The sequence below is a fragment of the Varanus komodoensis genome, unplaced genomic scaffold (genome assembly GCF_004798865.1).
Source record: "Varanus komodoensis strain SLA01 unplaced genomic scaffold, ASM479886v1 scaffold116, whole genome shotgun sequence".
Lineage (NCBI taxonomy): Eukaryota > Metazoa > Chordata > Lepidosauria > Squamata > Varanidae > Varanus > Varanus komodoensis.
The window spans coordinates 411,610-431,249 of NW_025335333.1; the positions used below are offsets into that span (position 1 = coordinate 411,610).

The 19,640-nt window shown below is 58.9% G+C and overlaps 1 protein-coding gene across 15 annotated transcripts in view; it reads right to left on the reverse strand.

Moving 5' to 3' along the window:
- Positions 1-3,133: 3,133 nt before the first annotated feature.
- Positions 3,134-19,640, reverse strand: part of EIF4G3 (eukaryotic translation initiation factor 4 gamma 3) — a 73,005-nt gene continuing 56,498 nt past the window's right edge. For 14 of the 15 annotated variants that reach the window (XM_044421240.1, XM_044421242.1, XM_044421241.1 and 11 more), the window contains 22 exons: positions 18,687-18,820; positions 18,334-18,453; positions 17,435-17,545; positions 14,710-14,880; positions 14,210-14,407; positions 13,061-13,207; positions 12,626-12,862; positions 11,734-11,838; positions 11,301-11,433; positions 10,786-10,880; positions 10,444-10,537; positions 9,223-9,340; positions 8,655-8,881; positions 8,181-8,296; positions 7,709-7,881; positions 7,454-7,579; positions 7,002-7,083; positions 6,622-6,720; positions 6,264-6,410; positions 5,848-5,929; positions 4,686-4,832; positions 3,134-4,225 (listed from right to left, as the gene is read on the reverse strand). In XM_044421240.1, coding sequence (XP_044277175.1) covers positions 4,044-4,225; positions 4,686-4,832; positions 5,848-5,929; positions 6,264-6,410; positions 6,622-6,720; positions 7,002-7,083; positions 7,454-7,579; positions 7,709-7,881; positions 8,181-8,296; positions 8,655-8,881; positions 9,223-9,340; positions 10,444-10,537; positions 10,786-10,880; positions 11,301-11,433; positions 11,734-11,838; positions 12,626-12,862; positions 13,061-13,207; positions 14,210-14,407; positions 14,710-14,880; positions 17,435-17,545; positions 18,334-18,453; positions 18,687-18,820 — 3,044 coding nt within the window. In that variant the 3' untranslated portion in view covers positions 3,134-4,043. The remainder of the gene's footprint in view (positions 4,226-4,685; positions 4,833-5,847; positions 5,930-6,263; positions 6,411-6,621; positions 6,721-7,001; positions 7,084-7,453; positions 7,580-7,708; positions 7,882-8,180; positions 8,297-8,654; positions 8,882-9,222; positions 9,341-10,443; positions 10,538-10,785; positions 10,881-11,300; positions 11,434-11,733; positions 11,839-12,625; positions 12,863-13,060; positions 13,208-14,209; positions 14,408-14,709; positions 14,881-17,434; positions 17,546-18,333; positions 18,454-18,686; positions 18,821-19,640) is intronic. The other variant, XM_044421232.1, reaches the window with a different exon arrangement.

Here is a 19,640-nt window from a genome sequence, read left to right on the forward strand (position 1 = left end):
GACGACAACATGCCTGTCTCTCTACGAGGCAGCAGCTTTGGCCAGCTTGCTCGGCACTCTGGCGCAGCCAGAAGTGCGATACTCACCGCCAAGGGGCTTGCAAGCCTCAACCGAGAAGGCAAATTGCACGGAAAGACCTAAATGGATTTGGCCAGTACTTGGTCCGTCCTGCACAGCACTGTGTTCTGACTGGCGGCGGCAGCTCTCTGCAGCTTCAGGCAGGGAAGGGAAGCTGGGGCCTTCCGTGTGCAAAGCTGTGGCTCCACCATCGGGATTTCTGGGCTGCACTTTGGCCATGGGCTTTCAAGCAACTTCTTCTGGGGGCAGATCACCCAGCACCAGAGACGGACGAGGCCGAGGGCTTCTAAAGAAGCGCAACCCAGCCTGAGCACATAGAACTCTGGCCACTGGGTCCGAGTTTAGAACTAAAGCACAATGCCCCAGAGGCAGAGGCAAACCTGCGGAGAAATGGAGTGCTTCGCAAACCGAGCGATGGGAAACGGGTGCTATGCAGCAAGCAGGACTCGAAGCAAGGGCATCTCTTCACACGGTGCAGTACTTCTTTCAAAGTCCAGCTCGTCCATATACCGGGGAATGTCAGTTTCCTGCAACTGGCACAAAGGCTGCATGTGTGATGCAGAGAGAGACCATGGGAACTCTGTTAACTCAGCAAGCAGTGCAACACAGAAGAAAGTACCCATTTTCTCCCTTTCAAACTGGTATAACCTGCATGGGTTAATACCGCACCTATTTCTAGCAACTTTGGTGAAGGCTAAAACTTTTCATGGCTAGAGGCAGCAACGCGGTAGCGTGATCAGAACCTACATGGCATTTGCAACAGTCATTTTCTGCCATATTCAACACCAACAAAATTATTATTTTCGGTCAGATACGCAAACTGTAGAAGAGTGAAAGAGATACTTTGTGATTGTACTTCGAAGCTCATAATGGGACAGCTTAAGCCACGTGGCGTGCTTTCCAGTGATAAAGAGGGAACCCTTTTTAGTTGAGTGGAACGTGTATAAACAGGAATAAAAAGTTAAATGCAGTACTGCAGTCACATTCAAGCATGACTCAATGACCATCAAGGGAGGAAAGCCCGATTTTCAGGGATTTTTAATGACACACAGACCCAGAATAGTTGGATTCCTTTAGGACAAGCACATTTTGGGGGCGGTGCAAGGTCCACACTCCCCAGAAGGAGTAACATGTTCTGTGGGAGTAGATTTGGGTGATCAAACCAACAAGCACAAAGGCATGCACAGCAAGCCGATCTTGAAGGAGCATGTGGCCCAGATGGCACTTAAGGCCAGCTGAAGGTAGCAACGTTTGCGCACAGGCTGCGGAGCAGGCCTTCTGGGGGAGCGACCACCGAGCGCTCTTTGAATTCATCCAAGGAAGGCAAGACACTGGTTTTCAGTGTGCACCGAGCTCCACTTAATCTCGGGCGGTGAATTTCCTCAGGGCCAGGTTATGGATATCTTGAGGGTATCGAAACAGTGAGTGGCAAGGCAGTTAATCAGGGTGGGCAGCCCACCTTTACCCAGGAGGGACTGGAGTCTTGGGGCCTGCGGCTCACCACTAGCATTAGACAGACCAACCAGCTCGGAGTTCCAGAGCAGCAATTATTTTTCGTAGAAAAATAGGGTCTTTGGGAATCCCCTGGAACTGGAAACCAGGCTCCATTTTAATCCCTTTTCTTTCCTGGGAATGACTTCAGGTCAGTTTTGGACTAAAAAAAAGATACCGTTCGAATTTCTAATGTTGTGTTAAACTTGTGATTCTTTGATGTTAAAATCTGATCACTGAGCGGTATTTGGTATTGCTACATATCAGATATTTTGATGCTATTCTGTATTATATAATATATGAGCAATAAAACAGGAATTATTAAAAGGAAGGCTGCTAACAGATTCAACAGTTTCCTCTGGAAGGAAGAAGAGCTGGCCTGCTTACTTACCTCTGTGGACTTGGCCATGAGAACCCCCACCGCCGCTGCACGGACACCTCGGTCAGCAACCTTCTTGGAGCAAGAGCTGTCGGAAGGGGGGCAGCCGTGGCTGCTCAGAGCGCAGCAGCGGCCTGCGCCTCCGAGGATGCCAGCAATGCGCCTGTGGCCGGTGATGTGCTTTGGGAGAAAGACACCTTTTCTGCCTTCCGGTGCAAAACACTGGAAATAATTCCCCATTTCTGAATAAATTACCTAAGGCTTCTTCACACTTCTGCAACAGGAGGGCATCAGGAAGGAGCAACTTAAAGGAAGCGGGTTAAAAACCATAGCAGGGTGCAGCAGCAGCGGAGAAGCCCCTCAGCAGCTGCCCAGCCCAATGGCCCCTCCTCTCAGCCAGACTCATCCCACGTCCCCCCGGGCAAGGCTGCCCAGGACACACTCCCCTCCCCACCCCACTTCCAGCTCTTGCTCATCAGGCGTGGACACAACAAGATGACATAACCCGAGCTGCACTCTTTGCACTGTTCGCTTGGAACCGCAAGGCCCGAGCGTCCAATTTCCGGAGGAGGCGCTGCCGGAAACTTCCGGATGGGTCACCGTGGAGCAGAGGGGTCGTCTTGTGAGTGCTTCTTGACCTTTGGCACGGGACAGAGGTGGGATCCGCTCAGGCCGGGCCGCCCTGTGCACGCGACCATCTTGCCGTGGCTCATCAAGATGTCCCGGGAGGCACTGCCGGCACCCCCTGCTTAAGCAGGCTGAGCAGCCGGACACAAACGGAGACTGCACTCGGTAGGCTCCATTCTGGGGAGGGGGAGGAATAAAGGCAGGCACAGAGCAGTATTTTCCTTGGGGGGACGAGGGAGAAAGCAGTAACAGATCAACACACGGCCAAAAGGGATGCCTCTGAGCACCCCGGGCACATCTACCTTCTCTTTGCTCACTCTGCAGATCAGCAAGGGTGGAACGTGCAGGGCGGGACCCCTTTGCCGTTAGCCAGCACAGAAATCGGAAGCTCGAGGCTGCGGCAAGCACTCCCCCCACAGAGCAGCCACCTTCTTCTCGGCTCAGCCCCTTCCCGTCTTGGGTGCCTGGGCAGCCGGCAGGCAGTCTGGCCGGGGGCGCGTGCCCCCGAGGGCCAGTGGGTCCCAGTTGCTATCAAAAGAGAAGCCACTTCCTGGTCTGTTAAACTTGCAAGGTTTCTCTTTATTTTGTTCTTTATATTTTGAAAGTGAAAAGAAATAGTATCGAGTCAATTTCTTTTTTTAAATATTTGTTCTATGTATTTACAAGCCTTAAAGTTGCTCTAAAGGTTCTGGAAGTATCACTAGCACTTCTTCTCTTTTTCTTCTTCTGCTTCTGCTTCCAGGGTAGCCCTGCTTGCGACTGGCGGAGTCGTTCTCCAAGCAGCCTGGTCCACGGCTGTTTTCGCAAATGCGGTTCCTGCGTTACACTGTTACGCATTTTCTTTTTAATTTTGGAAGCGAGCGGAGAGGCAGGCAGAAAATCTGCTGACATTCTTTTTTGAAAAGTTCATCTCCCTCACCTAGCTCGTTCCTGACCCCCTTTGGAATTTATTATATAGCTACCGTGCTTTGAAACAAAACTGAGGTGGATCTGAAAGGGAGGGAAATTTATTTCTCTGCTTTTTTTGTCTATTATACAATTTGTTACAGAAACTGCAAATTTAAAAATTACACTGACATTTGCAGTTCTTAAAATAATAAATTAAAGTTCTCATTTTTTTGCTAAACAGATTTGCTTTTTTTCTTAAAGTAAGAGTCCTTGTTTAAAAAGGAAAAAAAAGATTAAAAGAGAAAATATTTTCTATAAATAATAGATGTATTTTGGTTTAGTGCTCCTGCCCTCAGGTTTGAAGTGGACTTGAATTTTCAAGTACGTTTTCTGTCCTCCATGATCGCCTTTGCGTTTATACCTATGTTTCCTCCCCCGCTCGTGCACACGTGGGGGAGGGGGGATCTGCGCGAGAATTGGCCTTGCTGCACTGTGATTGGCGAAGACATGAAACTTTTTTTAAAAAAATACTTAAATTGTGTTTTTTGTGGGATTTTTTTGCTGTTTTTTGTATTCAGTTTTAGTTGTCCTCCGACTCCTCCTCAGCTTCTCGTAGCCACGTGAAGAACGCCGTGACCGATTTCAGCGCCACGCCCTTCCCGTGCTGCTCCGCCGGGTCCTTGCTGCTCTCCCACTTGTAGAAAGCGTCCTCCGAGATCACCTCCTCATCATAGAGGCAGTCGAAAAACATCCGCAGCAAATCTGCGGGGGGGGGGGGAGACCACCCTCGAGACGGCACTCTGGCTGGCCGACTCTGCGGCGAGCGGGAGCCGAGCTGCCCCACCTGCCCTTCCGGGGGTCCCTGCGGGACCTGTGCATGCTCCCCACCCGGAGCTGCCGGGGGGCCCTCCCCGCGGGCGCCCCTGGGAAGGGGATGCTCGTGGGCCTGTGGCTGGCGCCTGCCCCGTCGTCCTCCGCTCCCGGGGCAGGGCGGCAATTCGGGCAGGCGGAGGGAGCGCGGGAATGAGAGGAGACGCTCCCGCTGCTGCCCCCGCGGCCCGCGGCCTTCTGTGCTGAGGAGCCGGCAGCCCCTCGGAAGGCGGCCCCGCAGGGCAAGGGGTCCAGGGCCTTCCCGGCAGGCTCGGCCAGCCGCCTTCCCGCCAGCTCCCTCCACTGCGCGCAAACCCTGGTGGCCCAAAGCCCGGACACGCAATGCACTCACTAGGAGGCTGATCCAGCTTTACTACTGATGCTTGTAGCGCGTAAAGTGCTTGTAGCTCCTTCTCTGTGTCCGAGTCGAGGTACTTAAGCAAGACCGGCACTCTCTGCTTGACGACGGCAGTGTCCACTCGCAGGCTAGAGCTATCCGCTGGGAAGGGAAGGCCCCGGATCAGTGCTGGGGGCTGGGCGGGCAGGGGGGGCGGGCGGGCGGCTCCATGGGGAAGACCGAGCTCGCTCAGAACAACAGCCCCTCCAGCTGGGCTGCCACGAGGTGCAAACAGCCCCACCTGCGCCTCAAGTGCAACAAGCGGAGATGGCACGATCTCCACACCAGCTTGGATTCGGGGATATAACGATCTCCTTTTCACTTGGCTGCCCTTCTTCAGATTGCGGGGGGGTGGGGGGGCTCACACGACCTGCTCCTTCGTACCACGCCCCCCCAAATGATGACTGCCTACACACAACCGGCTAGATCCGAAGCATTCTCCTTCCCAGGCAAGGCTTCTATGCGCAAGGAATTTATCTTTTGACGGGGAAGCATCCAAGCACGGGCATCCCGGCTGCCAGAAGAGGGCCTCAGCAGCAGCCCCCGCAGGGAGGCGCATGCGTGCGGCAGTCTCCTCTCCCCTCACAGCTTTACTGAGCTTCTGAGAGGGCTGCAAGCACAGGGTCTGACCAACAGCATCCGCTTGAGGGGCACACAGATGCCTCGCCAGGGTCGACAGCACCCCAAAAAGTCATTCCCAGAAAACAAGAAGGGAAGATCCCTGTCCGACTAAAATTCTAGGGCCCCTCCTATCCCCATCCGAGCCAAGAGTTGCCGCTGCACAAATGACTACGAGGTTTTTGAACTGAGTAACCGAACCCAGGTGGGAACGGTCCTGCCGCAACAGCGTGCTGCCCGGTGGCACCTTGGTTGTCAGCCATGACCTCCCTTCACTGTTTTATCCATTTGATAAAATAAATCATCTGTGATCAGTATAATAGCTCATAACCATTCGAAGTAAAATAAAAAGGCAGACGGGTCCCAGCACTCTAACGCTCGCCGTGAGAAGAGCAGGTGTGCAGGCAGAACACATCCGTTTAAAAAGGAACAGAAACGGGCCATTCGGATCCACCGCAAGTGCGTCCCGATGGCTCAATTACGTGAGGACGTTACTCACCTATAATAGCCGCTTTACAAACTGCTGTCATTAAAGCTCTAAGGAATGTAGGTGAACTCATCTGGCCCTCGTCTAGATTAGCCTGCAATCAAGCACACGCGCGGACGTTACAGGGCACCCGGCCTGCGCGAGGGCCGCGCTGCCGGAGGAGCCTTTCCGATGTGGCTCCCGCGCAGAGCAGCCTCTGCACCCCCGGCCTCGTGCCGGACCCTGCCCCACGCAGCCGCCTCCTGGGCGGGGACCGCGCGGTGTATGTGTGTGGCGGGCAAAGGCGGTCCCGGCAAGGCGCCCCGAGCACTGCGACCTGGGCAGCAGCCTGTGCCGAGGCGGCACGAGGGGCCGCAGGGGCGCGAGCGGGAGCAGGAGGCCGGGCTCGGGCCAGGCAGCTGCTGGCCTGCCCGCGCGTGTGGCCGTACCTCCACCCAGTCGAAGATCTGCTCGTCATTCGCCTTGTCCTCAGTGATGAGCTTCTCCAGCTGCCTGTCCAGCTCGTCAGCAGAAAGTTCTTTCTTTGAAAGTGCTTCTGAGGAACTGGGGCTCTCCGTCTCTGTGAAGTCCAACTTCTGCAGCATGACAAGAGAAGGTGGAAGGGCTTAAATGGAGACGTCCCGGGGGACTCGCTGGGAACTTCTGGCGAGGAACGCGGCGAAGCTACCAGCGGCCCCGGCCTTCAGAAGACGGGTGCTCCTGTGGTAGCAGTCTGCAAGTCGGAGCCAAGCGGGGCCCGCCTCCCCCAACGCCGCGAGCAGCCCGCTCACCGGCCGCCCAGCCCACCTGCTCCATGAGAAAGGCGTGGACATCCTCCTCTTCAGGTAGGAAGTCGTTCCAGCTGAGGCTGGCCTCCCTCCACAAGGCCGCCACTTTCTTATGGCTCTGGAACGCAAAGCAGCTCCGCTGGGCTGTGCAAGGCCTGGCGGGAGGGGCCTGGCCCGGCAGGCCCACTGCTGCCCCAGCCCACCCCGCCCTCTGCAGCAAGCGCCCCATTTCCAGCCCCACACGCTTCCTGCTCCTCATCAAAATGACTCACGGCATCCACGCGGCTCACTGCTTGGGCCTGGGCTCCCGACAAGCACGCCCGCCCCGCCCACCGCCTCACGGATCTCGTTTCCACGCATGCGCACAGACCTGCGAGCCGAGCCGCCTGGCATACCTACCATTTGTTTGCATAGAAGGTGCAAAATTTGGGAAAGCAAGATGCCAGCTCTTCCCACAGGAAGTAAGGGTTTGCTAAATTCTCTGTAACAGAAGAGAAACAAGGGTCAGCGGGAAGCTCCACCGGCAAGGGAAGGCCAGCATCTCCCTCCACCGCGCTCTTCCGGCCGCCACCAGAGCGTTCTGCTGGTGAAAGCCTCTGCGCAGGAGCCAAGCTCTGGCACGCGGGAAGCTGCACAGCCGCCTGCCCTCTGCAGCATCAGCCCTTCACGACATGCCTGTCTGGTCTCACCTTCCACACCCTGGTGCCTCCGGCTGCACCGGACGGCAATGCCCAAATCCCCCAACCTGGTTCGGCCTGAGACCGGCCGAGGCCGCCGGCCTCACACGACAGGCTGCCCACTGGGCGGGTGGATCCGCCCTGCGGGCCACACGGGGCAGGAGGGCCACTTACGTCAGAAGCTCTCTGAGAGAGATCCCTCCTTCTTTCAACATGGGAGTCACCAGTTCAGCCAGGTACAGCCAAATGTGCGGGATGTCGATCGCCATGTCGTCCGCGGTCTCTAAGGTGTCGGCAAACCTGTGGGACAAGGCCGCGTACGTTCAGCCGGGGAGGCTCAGCAGCCGCTTCGGGGTTCTAGGGAAGAGTCCCCAGTCCCCCACAAGGAAGAATGCCCAGAGAGTTTGCCCTCCCCGGCCCGCTACCAACCCCTTGAAGAAGTCCTGCTTGCTCAGCGTCTCCGACTGCACCAGCTGATACAGCAGCTGGCCCATATGGTCTCTGGTGATCTGGCTCCTCTCCAGGGTGGACTCCACTCCAACTTGCACAAAGACAGGCAGGGCGCCCGGCACATTCAGCTCCTCCACACACTGCATGGCTTCCTGTCCCGAGACGGCCAAACAAAAGAGGGGGCTGCGGGCGCGGCTCTCTCCCCGGGGCACAGCCGGCACAAGGGCAAAGAAGCCGATTTCCCAGAGAAGCCGATCCTGCCCCAGGCCGCGCCAGTTCAGAGTGCCTCAGAGGCCTCCCCAGCAGCATCTCTCTGGAGCCGAGGACCATGAAGACGGCGAGGGGCTGGGACAAAGCATGAGCACCCCGAGGAGCGGGGCCTGGGCAGAGGCAGCATGGGGGGCCCGTCCTGTGCACAAGCTTGTCACAACGGCCGCTCCGCTTCACCTACCTTGTAGTCGTTGATGTGCAGGAATTCATCAATGATTGATTTGCACTTTCTCTCTATTTCCTCTTCCGACAAGACAGGCTTTTCTCGGGCAGGGGACGTGTGGATTTCGGGCTTGGCTGTTAAGGCAATTGCAAGGGGAGGGGGGAGAGGGAATGCCAGAATTGCTTCAGAAAAAATGGAAATTCTGGGGAAATTGGAAAAATAAGCAATACTGGGGAGGGTTAATGCTCTTTACAGGTCTAACTGGGAGTCCTGTCCTGAGGTGGGAGGGGTTGGATCCAACAGCCCTCCGGCCCCTTCCAACTCTTCTCTTCTATGATTCCAACAAGCCCAAGTTTAAAGTGCTTGCCCGGCATGCTGGAAGCAAGAGAGAGCACCCAGGTGTCCTTCTGCAAGTTGCTGATCTCCCTGAGGATGGAAGGGCTGTCTTCTGACACACGCCCTCGGCACTACCGCAAGGGCCCCGCTGCTCACCCGGCTCCTTGGCTTTGCTCCTGTCTGCCTCCAGGCCGCTACTTCGGTCGCTCTCCAGGCCACCCGTCAGCTGCTTCACTGTCTCCAGCATCTCCCTCCGCTGCTCCTCTTGGGCCTGGTTGTCCAAGAGCTGCTCCTTGCTGCTGCTGACCCGCAGGAAGGCGTTGGGGCGGGCCACGGACGAGGGCAGCAGCTTGTCGTTCTTCTCTCTGCCTGTGCTCCCACGACTGAGAGAGGAGAGACACGCCCCGGTAACTCTCTTACTCCCGTCACGGCTAAAAAGAGGTGGCTCAGAGACAGACAGACGAGTCTAGAACATGCATTCCAGGGGTGGTAAACAAACAAACACAGACATCAAGCACTCAGTGGAAAGGGACAGTCCCTCGAAGAAACTCTTAGCGCCTCTTTCAACTCGGGACTGACAGTCTCTGAAGAGGGCGAGCAGCTGGCAGGCGTGCCCGGCTGACGGGCACGTGGCTGCCTCGCTCGGCCTGGACCCTCTCCGAGGCAACGGGCGGGTTTGGAGAGGGCACGGGGCGAGAAGCGGGGCAGGCTGCCTGAGGCTTACCTAGTTAAGGCCCTGCGAGAGTCCAGATCGGAGGAGGGGACCGAGGCGGATACCGATGGCACAGGAGGCTGCAGTGCAGAGAATCGGTTCAAACTAGTGGCACTTGGTCGTAAGGAATCTGCAAGAGGACGTGGGGGAGAGTAACAGCTGCCTCGCGGACGCCCGGACACTGCTTGCTGGGGCCCAGCGCTCCTCCTGGCCACACCTGTGCTGCTGCCCCTCACTGGCAGGCGCGCACCGTCCAGGCTGCGGGGAGCTCGCCCGGGTTCTGAGCACGCCACTGATCTGCAGTCACACCGCATTTTCCCTTTATAACTGCTTTTTATGGAGTTTATGATCCAAGTCTTTTAAACATTTATTTTGTGGGGCGGAAATCATTTGAATGGGGTATTTAGACACTTTTCAGGGACAGAGAAGAAGTGCCCCTAAACAGCACCATGGAGGGACAGGTCTGGACAGGACCTTGGTGATTACGCCACCAGGCCCCCTGCTCCAGGCAGGTTCCGCAGCATGGGATGAAGCTGCAGAACCCACCAGATGGCCCAGCCCTGCCTCAGGAGTCCCCCGCAAGCCCCCCACCGGGCCCCTTCTCCCGACGCCTGGCCAGTCTCCGCATCCCTGCCACCTCCACCCTTCAGCTCCAGCCCTGCTCTCAGGAGCAAGGGGTCACGGCTGGGCTGTGCGGAGGCCCTCTGGAGGCAGCACTCCCGTGTCCCCCTAGAAAGCGCACGAGCCCGCCTTCCCTGTGGGGCTGGGGTCACTCATTCTGGCTCACGGAGGTGCTCCAGGGGACCCGCAGGCTCGGCCAGGCGACTAGGAGACTTCCAGGGCCAGCGACAGGGCAAGGCCCCGGGCGGTTCTGGCCAGGGAAGCCAGCTGCTGCGCGTATCTCGGGAGGGAAAAGCACACTGAAGGCTTCGCAGGGAGCCACGCGGGGCTGAGTGGAGCACCAAGCTGGCTGCCTTGGGAAAGGGGAGCCACACACGAATGAGGGGACGTGTGCCCAGGGCACAGAATTCAGTGGGCGCATGATTTTAATGACTTTGGCGTAGACGTTCAGGGGCCTGCTGAGTGCAAGGAGTTCGCATGCCCCCTTTCTAAAGGAAACTGAGCCGGGGCCGGGTACAGCGAGGCGACGGGGGCGACCGGGAAGCCCCTCCCGCCTGCTGCTGCAGCACCAGTGCTGTCCAGCAGGGAAAAGCCGGCACGTCCCACACTTACCAGTCTCACTGGCCTTGGCTCCGCCGCTGCTGCCTTTCCCCCAGCTGCCCAACTGGGCCTTAGGCACAAGCTGAATCTTGTCGTCTATCGTGGACTGCAAGACACACGGGGACACGAGTCACAGGGGCCGAGCCAGGGGGTGGAGAGGGGCGCTGGCAGCCCCCCTCCCGATTCTGTTCCCCGGATTTCCTCCTGGACTCCAGGGGAGGCCGAGGGGCAGGCAGTATCCCCACCACCACCCCCAACTTGGAGAAAGCATGGTGACAATGAGGCGCACGGGAGAAGACCTGCCAGCCTCCGAAGCGAGGCCCTGCCCCCGACCACCCCCAGGGATGGCCTCACCTTGGTGATTTTCAGGAACTTGGTGGGGTCCAGCACGCGACTGTTCTTTGCCCCCTGCACGGTGTTCCAGCCACCCTCCTCTACTCTCTGGACACCTGCAAACCAGAGAACAGACCAGCTCCGACAGAGACACAGCCAGCAGTATCAACCGTTCGGAACAAGCGTCATAATCGGACTCCTGCCGGACAGTCCTTGGGTTCAAAAGGGAGCGAGCGCTTCTTTGGCGCAAACATCTGCCTTAGGGCGATTCTCAGTGCTGCCTCTGACGTCTCCTCATCTGTGGAATCAGCGCCCCCGCCACCCCCTGTCCCAGAGAAACCCCGGGCTGTGGGGCTGCTCTCTAGGAGAACTACTGGAGCTCCGCAAAACACACTGAGACCTGAACCTGGAAAATGTGCTGAAGCCGCTGGCCTTGGAAGGCAATTCAGCCGGTTCCCTCCAGGATTGCCAAGCAGCAGGGCCCCCGCTTCTCCTGCCCCAGGGAAAGCAAGCGGCACCGTGCACGGGAAACGTACCAGGCCTCCTTTTCTCTTTGGTCATCAGTTGTTGGACCTTCCGCTGCTCCTCCTGCTCCTCGATTTTGGCTTCTTTATGAATCTGCTCTATCGTCTTGGGGCCTTGGTCGGCCCTCCGGGAAATCCAGTTACACTGCAGAGGAGACAAAGGTCCCGCAGGAAGTAAGGACTGGCCGCCTTCCCTCGGGGCATGAAGGCAGCAGAGCCGCAGGCAGGCAGAGGCCCCAAGTGAGGAGGGGAGAGGAGGGGAGAGGAGTCCTGCCCGCACGCCTGTCCCCCTTCTGAGCGTGACCCAAGCAACTTTCAACCCCCCCACTCCTTTGCACACCTGCTCTGATATCACCAGCTGCCCGTCCAGAAGCAAGAGCCACTGGAGCACCTTCAAGTCAAAGGGAAGAGACCAGCACAGCTGCCTTCCTCACCAAGCACATACCTGCCGGAGGTCGATGACATCCTGAAGCATGAAGCGGATTCTAGAGGAGGTTTTTCTCTCTTTCACTATCTTCTCCATCTGGTTGAAATACTGGTCCATCCGAGGCTAGGGGAAACACAGGGCCTTCCAGCATCGGTCGCAGGAATGTACGAAGCGGCCCTCCACCGAGCCCAGCCCTCGGTCCAGCCAGCCCAACACTGCCCACACTGGCCGGCAGCAGCAGCCGCTCTCCAGGACCTCGGCCAGGAGCATCTCCCACCCCGGCCTGGGCAGGCCCCAGAGACCGCCTGCAAGGCCCTTCCGCAAGTCCATCTCTTCCAAAGACCACCGGGGTGCAACGGGCTTGCCAGACCAGCATGAGGAGGCCCGCCCAGGGAAGCATCCAGATTCCCCCGGGCTGAGACAACTCGCCACCGGCCACAAAGGCAGCAACCCTCCCCACGGCTGCTGCCCAGGAACCGGCGTGCGGGCACCGCTTCCACGCGGGGAGGCTGCCCTGGCCATCCCGTGTGCCAGCAGCTCCGGGGCCGCCCGGCCTCCCGCCCTTTCGCAAGCCGCTTGCAAGGACACGTCAACTGAGGGCAGCCGCTACACCTCGTTGCAGATCGACTGGCAATCTCGACCGCATGGAACCGGCTCCGTGGGCCGCCCTGGCACTGACAGTGTCCACGGGTATCTGCCAGGACCCCTTGGTAGCCCCTGCCAGTTCAGGGAGGATGAGCTGGACAGCCGGAATCACAGCACAACTGCCACTGAGTGGTGCGGGACGCTCCCTCGCCATTCAAACTGCGGAAGAGGTCCTGGTGCTGGCTCTCCCCCGTGGAGGAGGCTGCAGCGGCAAGGCGGCTGTGTGCCCGGCCTCCTGTCTCAGGCGGACCTTGGCGCCGCTCACCTTGGCTTTCTCAAAGTCCAAGTCTTTGCCGATGGTGGTCAGCAGGCGGCAGAGGCACTCCAAAGACTCCTCGTCGTGGTTCTTCAGCAGCTTCACCACACAGTCGTGCATGATGGCCTCCGTCAGCATCTTCAGTTTGAAGAGCTCGCCGATGAACTTGATGTTCCCGATCGACCGCCGCCGGGCCTTGTCCTTGGCCTCTTCCAGCTCATCGTGAAGCCGCGTCCGCTCCTCTGGCTGCGGGGCAGAGAAGCGCGTGAAGGGCCTTGGAGACCCGTGCAGACCTCTGGCGGACCCTCTCTGCCCCACGCGCCCTTTGCCAGGCTTTCTGGGCCAGCCAGCCCAAAGCATCTCGCCCACATCTGGCGACAGCACCGCTCCCCGTGGATGGGGCCTTGGGCTGCCACGGACTGGAAAGCCTCCCTGGAGACTCACCGTTGTCGCAGCTTCCAGTTCTTTCTGCTTCTTCTCAAAGACATCGTCATCCGCTTTGTCTTTTTCAAACTCCTTCTGGCAACGATTCAGCAGCAGCTTCCGGAAGTTTACGGTGCTCCCAGGCTTGTCAGCCATGGGCACTTTCAGCTGCGCGGGACACAAGCCAAAGGGCACAAGACGACGGCGAATGAGGCGGCACGCAAGAGGCGCTGCTGGATGCCACGCGGGAGCAGCACTCACGCCACCTGCACCCCCTCTTAAAGCCCCGGCTCGTGCCGACGCCTCAGACCATTCTCGGCAAACGGGCCCCGGTAACGGACTTGTCTACCTAATGTTGCCACTCTGATCCTCTTGAAAGAAACAGAGAGCAAGTTACTTTTGGCGTCCTCCACACCCCTTCCTTTCCCAAGAAACCCTTGCCTGGGCAGACCTAACCCACTGTGGCTCATGGGAGTTGCCATGGTCCCCCTCTGCTACGTAGGATATCTGCAAAAAACTCATCCAGCCAATCCCAGCCACCTCATAGTGCATAGGCTCCTCAATAATGACTAGGTCGGTTCCCCGAGCTGTCTGAACCTCCCTGCACTGTTTTATTATTTATTATATTTATAGCCTGCTTTTGTCCCTTTCAGGGAACTCAGGGCAGCCTGCACAATTCTCCTCCTCTTGCTTTGCTCGCTCAAATCAGTCCCCCGAGATCTATTTTACTCTTTCTGCTGCCTCTGCCCGGGACCTTGCTTGATATTCTGTGACCTCCAAAACTAGTTCAGCTGCGTCTGGACCAGGGACACTGTTTGAAGGAGTGCTGCTGATCTCGAAGGCAGGTAATGTTGCGCTTAAAAGCCAAAATGCTCCTGGCCAGTTAGTGTTTTTCTTCTAATAATGTATTGACCCGACCTCCCTCCCGTGGGGGCCTCCGACAGCCAGGGCCCAACGGGGCTCCAGCACTTTGGCTGCCGCTTCCAGACTGAGTGCGATGCCCGGGCCAAGTTTCCAGTCTCCTCCTCATCCCCCTGACCCTCCTGAGCTGCAGCTCACGCCTGGGGTGAACCCAGGGCCTCCCGCAGAGCCAGCGGCGCTCTGCCACGGAACGGTCGCTCCTCCCGGCAGGCCTCTCTCCTGGACTCCCCACCCAGCTGCCTTCCTCACCGTGACGAGGCATCGGCACATGTTTGCGTATGCCACGGAAAAGCTGGGCTCGTCGATGGCTTTCTCAAACACCAGATCGATGACGCCTTTCAACCTCTCTTCCGTGTCCACAGTCAAATCCGTCACTTGCTTCATGAGCTGATTGAACATCTGTGGCGTCAGCTTGTTCAAGATGCTTCGGACTTTGCGGAACAGCTCCTGCAGCCAAAGGACAATGGGCATGAAGCTTCCGCTGCCCCCGGGTGGCAGAAGAAAGAGGGAAGGGGGCCACTTCCATGGGCGCCACCTCGTCCTCTCAGAGAGCCGAGGCAGAGAAATCCGGGGAGGGGAGCCCGGCCAGCGGGCTCGCCGGAGGGCAGGCCCTCACCCGCCTCTGCGCTTGTTTCCCGCCAGCCAGTCCCCCACGACTGGCCAGGCCCCGCAGCCGGGCAGGCCACCGGGCCCACGCAGGGAGAGCGCCAGGGCCCGAGCGGCCACCGGGGCCTCCCCCCTCGCTTCACCTGCGTCTTGATGCTCTCGGGGTCCTCGGCCTGCGTCTCGCGCTTCAAGCTCGGCTTCCAGGCGTTCTCCGCCTTTTTCAGGTGGACGTCCTCCTTGACGCAAACAGTGATGATCTTCCGGGGCTCCCGCCGCTGGCCCGGCTGCGCTCTCCGAGGGCCGACGTTCAAGAGCTGGGACAAAAACCACCCCCCAAATATTACAGCCCCCTTTAGCGCCAGGGGGTCACCACAGCGGGGGCTTCCCTGCGGAGCCCGGAATGCCTGTGGGCAAGCGGGCCTGCCACCCCTGCTCCTGCAGCCCGCTCCACGGGGGGAGCTTTCCAGAGGCGCCAGGCAGCTCGGGCAGGGGCAGGACCGAGCACAGGGGCTGCCTGCGCTGGACAGAGCAGTGGCTCCGCACCAACAGCACTGGGCACCAACGGCTCTCCGGCCCAACCGCAAGCATAAAGCCCCAGAGCAGCCCGTCAGCCCCAGCCAGCACGGCCGATGACTGGGGAGGGTGGCAGACAGGCCCAAAGCACCCGGAGTGCCCAGGTGGTGGGCTGCTGCCCTTAAGTTTGGGGCCAGGCTACCTGCAGAGCCAGCCATCCACCCCCCCTCCCCCGGCCGACTGCCATCCCTGGCATCACTTGGTCGGACTGAGAAAGCTGCTGATGTGGAGCCCAAACCACACAGCGCGACACCTCGTCTGCTTGAGGATGGCCTCCGACGTTGCAACGGATCACAGGATCCGACCAAAGGCCGGCTACTGACGCCCTGTTTCCAGGCATACCATGAGGAGCCATCAGGGTGGGGGCCAGAACAGGTACCCTTTTTGGCAGAGACCCTGCCCCACTCAACTCATTTTTCGTTTGCTTTTGAACGGGACCTCAAGATCCCACTATCCTCAGATGCTTTTGGCAGAATGCAGGGCTGGTCTGTAACTTTAACTGCTGTGAGTTTTTATCTATGGTGGCACATCAGACAGCCAATGTTTCACATCACCCCTTTATAGTCTACCCTGCTTTTATGTTCTTCATTGTGAACTGTCTCCAGGGGTACAGAAATGCCTAAGTAAATAACAAACAGACGCGGCAGCAGACCCGCCCCATCCTACAAAAACCTGCGTTTCTTTGGCCAGTCAAAATGCAGGGACAGGCAGCTCCCCCCGCGGCCAACCCTTCCCGGCCATCTTTCGCCCCGACTACGGCAGACCAGGGCGCCCGCACCTCCAGGGCAAAGAGCCCCAACCACTTCTGCAGGGGGAAGGGTGACAAAGGAGGCAGGGTGCATGCTGCAGAAGGCTGCTTTACTGGGGGCGGGGGGGGGGTCATTTTGCGTCCTGAAGTGCTTGCTGCCTGCTCCTCGATCACAGGCAAAAAGCCCACAGCTGCCATCACAGGTAACGTGAGCGGCCCCCTGGCAGATCAAGTACATGCGCAGCCACTCCTGAATTCCAGCCCCTGGCAAAGCACTCTCCTAATGCCACAGAACAGAACCCCGTATCTCGGGGGGGGGGGGCTCCCCCTTTCTCTGCTCTTTTCCACTGGTCTGCAGAGGCCCAGGGGGCAAACGTGCTCCGAGGGGCACTCCTGTGGCAAGCAGCACATCCGTGGGAGACACAACACCACACCACACACCAGCCCACACTCCACTGCTCTGGGAACAAGCATGCAGGGACATGCAAGCCCAGCCGCCCCGCTCTGCCCCACCAGGAGGGAGCCGGTCGAGCCCCCCAGGCCACAGCCAGCTTTCCTGGGGCTCCACTTCCAGCACACGGGCCTCCTTGGTGGGGAGACCGGAAGGCCGGGGTGGGAGGGCACCCACTCCAAGCCCCGCATGCAGGGTAAAGCCATCCAGGCGATTTGGACTTGGAGGCACATGCATTCAGCAAAGTTGGATCCTGACACCATTCCCAACTGCTGCTGAGGCTCAGGCGCCTGCTGTGCCAGCACAGACACAGACCAGAGCCCCCCTGTGGCCTCCTCCTTGGTCTCACTCTCTCGCCCAGTTCACCACCCACCACAAATCCAGCACTTCAAGGTTTGGCAGCCAGGAGTCCGACGCCGGTCAGTCACACGTCATCTTGCTGGACGGGCCCGTGGATCCCTCCCCATGAGGAAACCGAGGCACCAGCGGCCCTGGCCACTCGTGCTTTGCCTGGCTCGCTTGTGGCCAGCTGTGGAGGCTGCAGCAGCAAAACAGCTGGCTCTGCAGGGTGCCGGTGCCCTTGCCTGCTGCTCATCGCCTCACCTCCGTCATGTCAAAAGCAGTAAAATGTCTCTCTTCGGCAGAAGTCTGTGACTCTATTAACTGAGTTATCAGGTGCCAACAATAGCAAAGTGCTGCTTGTTTTCAGAAAAGCAGAAGGAAAAAGCCGCCGCTCGGCACACATTTGCGAAGGTCCCAAAAACGCACAGGACCCAAGGACAGCAACGAAAGCGGGGCCAAGCGGGACTTACCTGGTCTCCCCCTCTCCGCAGGACCGCAAAGGGCAGCCCCGGGCGCATCCAGCTCAGGCCAGAGTTCCAGCATGCCCTCTGCTGGGGACGTCCCACCCACCACTGAGGAAGAGGCGGCCTAGAGAGGAAGGCACGGCACGGCACGGCACGGCCGGCGCTCCTTCCGGCACAGGCCTGCGCTTCTCTTACAACGGCTTTGTGCTCTCAAAGGAAGGGGGGCACCGTCGTACAGAGGTGCTCCCCGCTGGGGAGGGGGGCGGGAGGGAGGCAGCAGGACAGCTTACCCCTATCTGCAGGTTCCTCAGCTGTGGGTGAGACGAGACCAACAGAGGGCATGCTGGGGGGCCGCACCGAGCGAGCGACTGCAGTCCAGGCGGGGGCTGCACTTTGCAAGCCTGGAGAGAGAGAGAAAGCAAGCAAAAGAGGGGGGTAAAAGAGAGGGGGCTTCTTCGCAGGTGGGGCCTGCCCTCCAACCCCCCTGCAGGCCAAAAGGAGGCACGCCTGCTGCTCCTGGGGAGGCCTTGGGGGCAGGCGTAGAGAGGCTGTGCCAGGAGGGCCACCATCAAAGGAGGTGCTTCAGGAAAGCACCTAGCACACGGCGACCTGGCTCAGCCCCCACGGTTCTACTCTGCTCCCAGACTCCCAAGGGACCTCCCCTCAAAGCCATCAGCCGGGTGGCCACTGCATCCGCCAAAGCGCTGGCGTGAGCTCAAAGCCCCTTCCTAAAGAAAGCGCCTCTTGGCATCCCTGGCTGACCCCCCCCCCACCACCCCCCCGGAGACTATGGTGCTGCCATCAGTCACAGGCTGGATTTTTTTTTTTCCAGGCAGCTGGAGCCAAGGAAGCAAGCACAAAATTTCCAGCTTATAGGAAGATAAAAGAACCAGACAGAAGTTGGGAAAACAAGAGGGAGGGAGGGAGAGAGGGAGGGGTCAACCAATGGAAGGAGAGGAAAAGCAAGAGAAAACAGAGAAAAGTGGCAAAGAGAAAGAAACGCCGCAAGACAAACCACCAGATGCAAATGACAGAAAGCAGAACTTCTCTTCCTCCCGGCTGCTTAGCTACGGTTCTGCGTGTCTTCCCCTGTGAAGGGCTAAGACGGAGCCAGTGGTGGAGAGCGTGCTTGGCACTAAAAGCACAGGGTAGCGTCTACTCCGCAGGACAGGGGATCACGCACACTTACAGCTGCACCTCGCCCACCAGGGATCTGTCTTCCAAAATCAGCAAAAGCCGGAGTGAAATCTGGACCCCGTGCCAATATCCGAGGATCCAACGTTCGAAGAGGCAGCTTGGGCTGATTTATCTGTATTGGCATAAAAACGACACCTTAGAGATAACCGCACTGTCTGGAGCTGGTCGCACACTCAGCCTAGTTCTGACAACGTCCCGGCTTCGGGAACTGCCACCTCAACCAAAAGAAGCGGAATAGTCATCCTGCTGCGTATCTGCCCTGGGGCGGTCTCGTTTTCGTCTCTGCTTGGCATCCTGTAGGCACCCCCTCCGGCTTGCTCGGCCTCCCCGAGACCAGCCGCTCACCTTGTCGAGGACCACGTCGCTGATGGGCGGCAGCCCCTCCGGCTTCTGGATGCAGGCAGGCATGAACTGGAAGTCCAGCAGGAAGTCCCGATCATACTGCTTCTTCCCTTCCGAGTCCAGAGGCTTCCACTGCTCTGTAAGGGGGGCACAAGGCTGCCTCAGGGCCGGGACTCCGGCTGCTCTCTGCTGCCCTCCAGGCCTTCCCCATCAACGGGCACTTGCTCCCCCCAGAAGCGTGAGCTGTGGTGGCCCTTTCCCTCGGCTGCTGCCTCCCAGCCCCGCTCTGCGGCACGGGTACGGCGAGGCCGGGCCAGGCCGGGCTGGGCGAGCAGGGAAGAAAAGGGGTGCACTTCAGCAGACAGAACACTGAGCTCTCCTGGGCAGGGAGGCAGGCCTAGGCTCCGGTCTCCCCCAGTGACTGCGGGCCAGTCCTCACGCGTGAGAAAAAGGCAGCACGCGCACAAAACAGCGGCCATCGTCTGCCCAACTGTGCAGCCAGCAATTTGCCTGGATGTGGTCTGGGGCGCAAGGGGATGCAGGCTGCCCCCTGAGGGCTAACGATGGCCACTTCTGCTGCAGATTGGCAGAGCTCCAGAGAACAGCCGATTGGGGGGGCGGTGTCCAGGTCCAGGGGGCATTTAATAAGCATGCGTCTGCTGCCAGCTTTCAAGGGGTCCATCTCAGAAATGAATCATCAAGGAAATGCTCTTGAAAGTCAGTAAAAAACTGGAGCCACAAGTTCTACCCACTGGAAAAGAGAGTTCTGGCACCGCATGCAAAACTAAAGATCTGAAATGGAAGGAAGAGGCTGTGGCAACAGCTGCCAGCCGGTGCCATGGCGATGCCAGCTTCACCCCCTGGGAGAGGCCTCTCCCTTGCGTGAGACACGGAGGCTGCACGGGGGGAGTCAAGGAGCAGGAGCACATCTGGGAAGCGATGCCTTCCCTTTCAAAC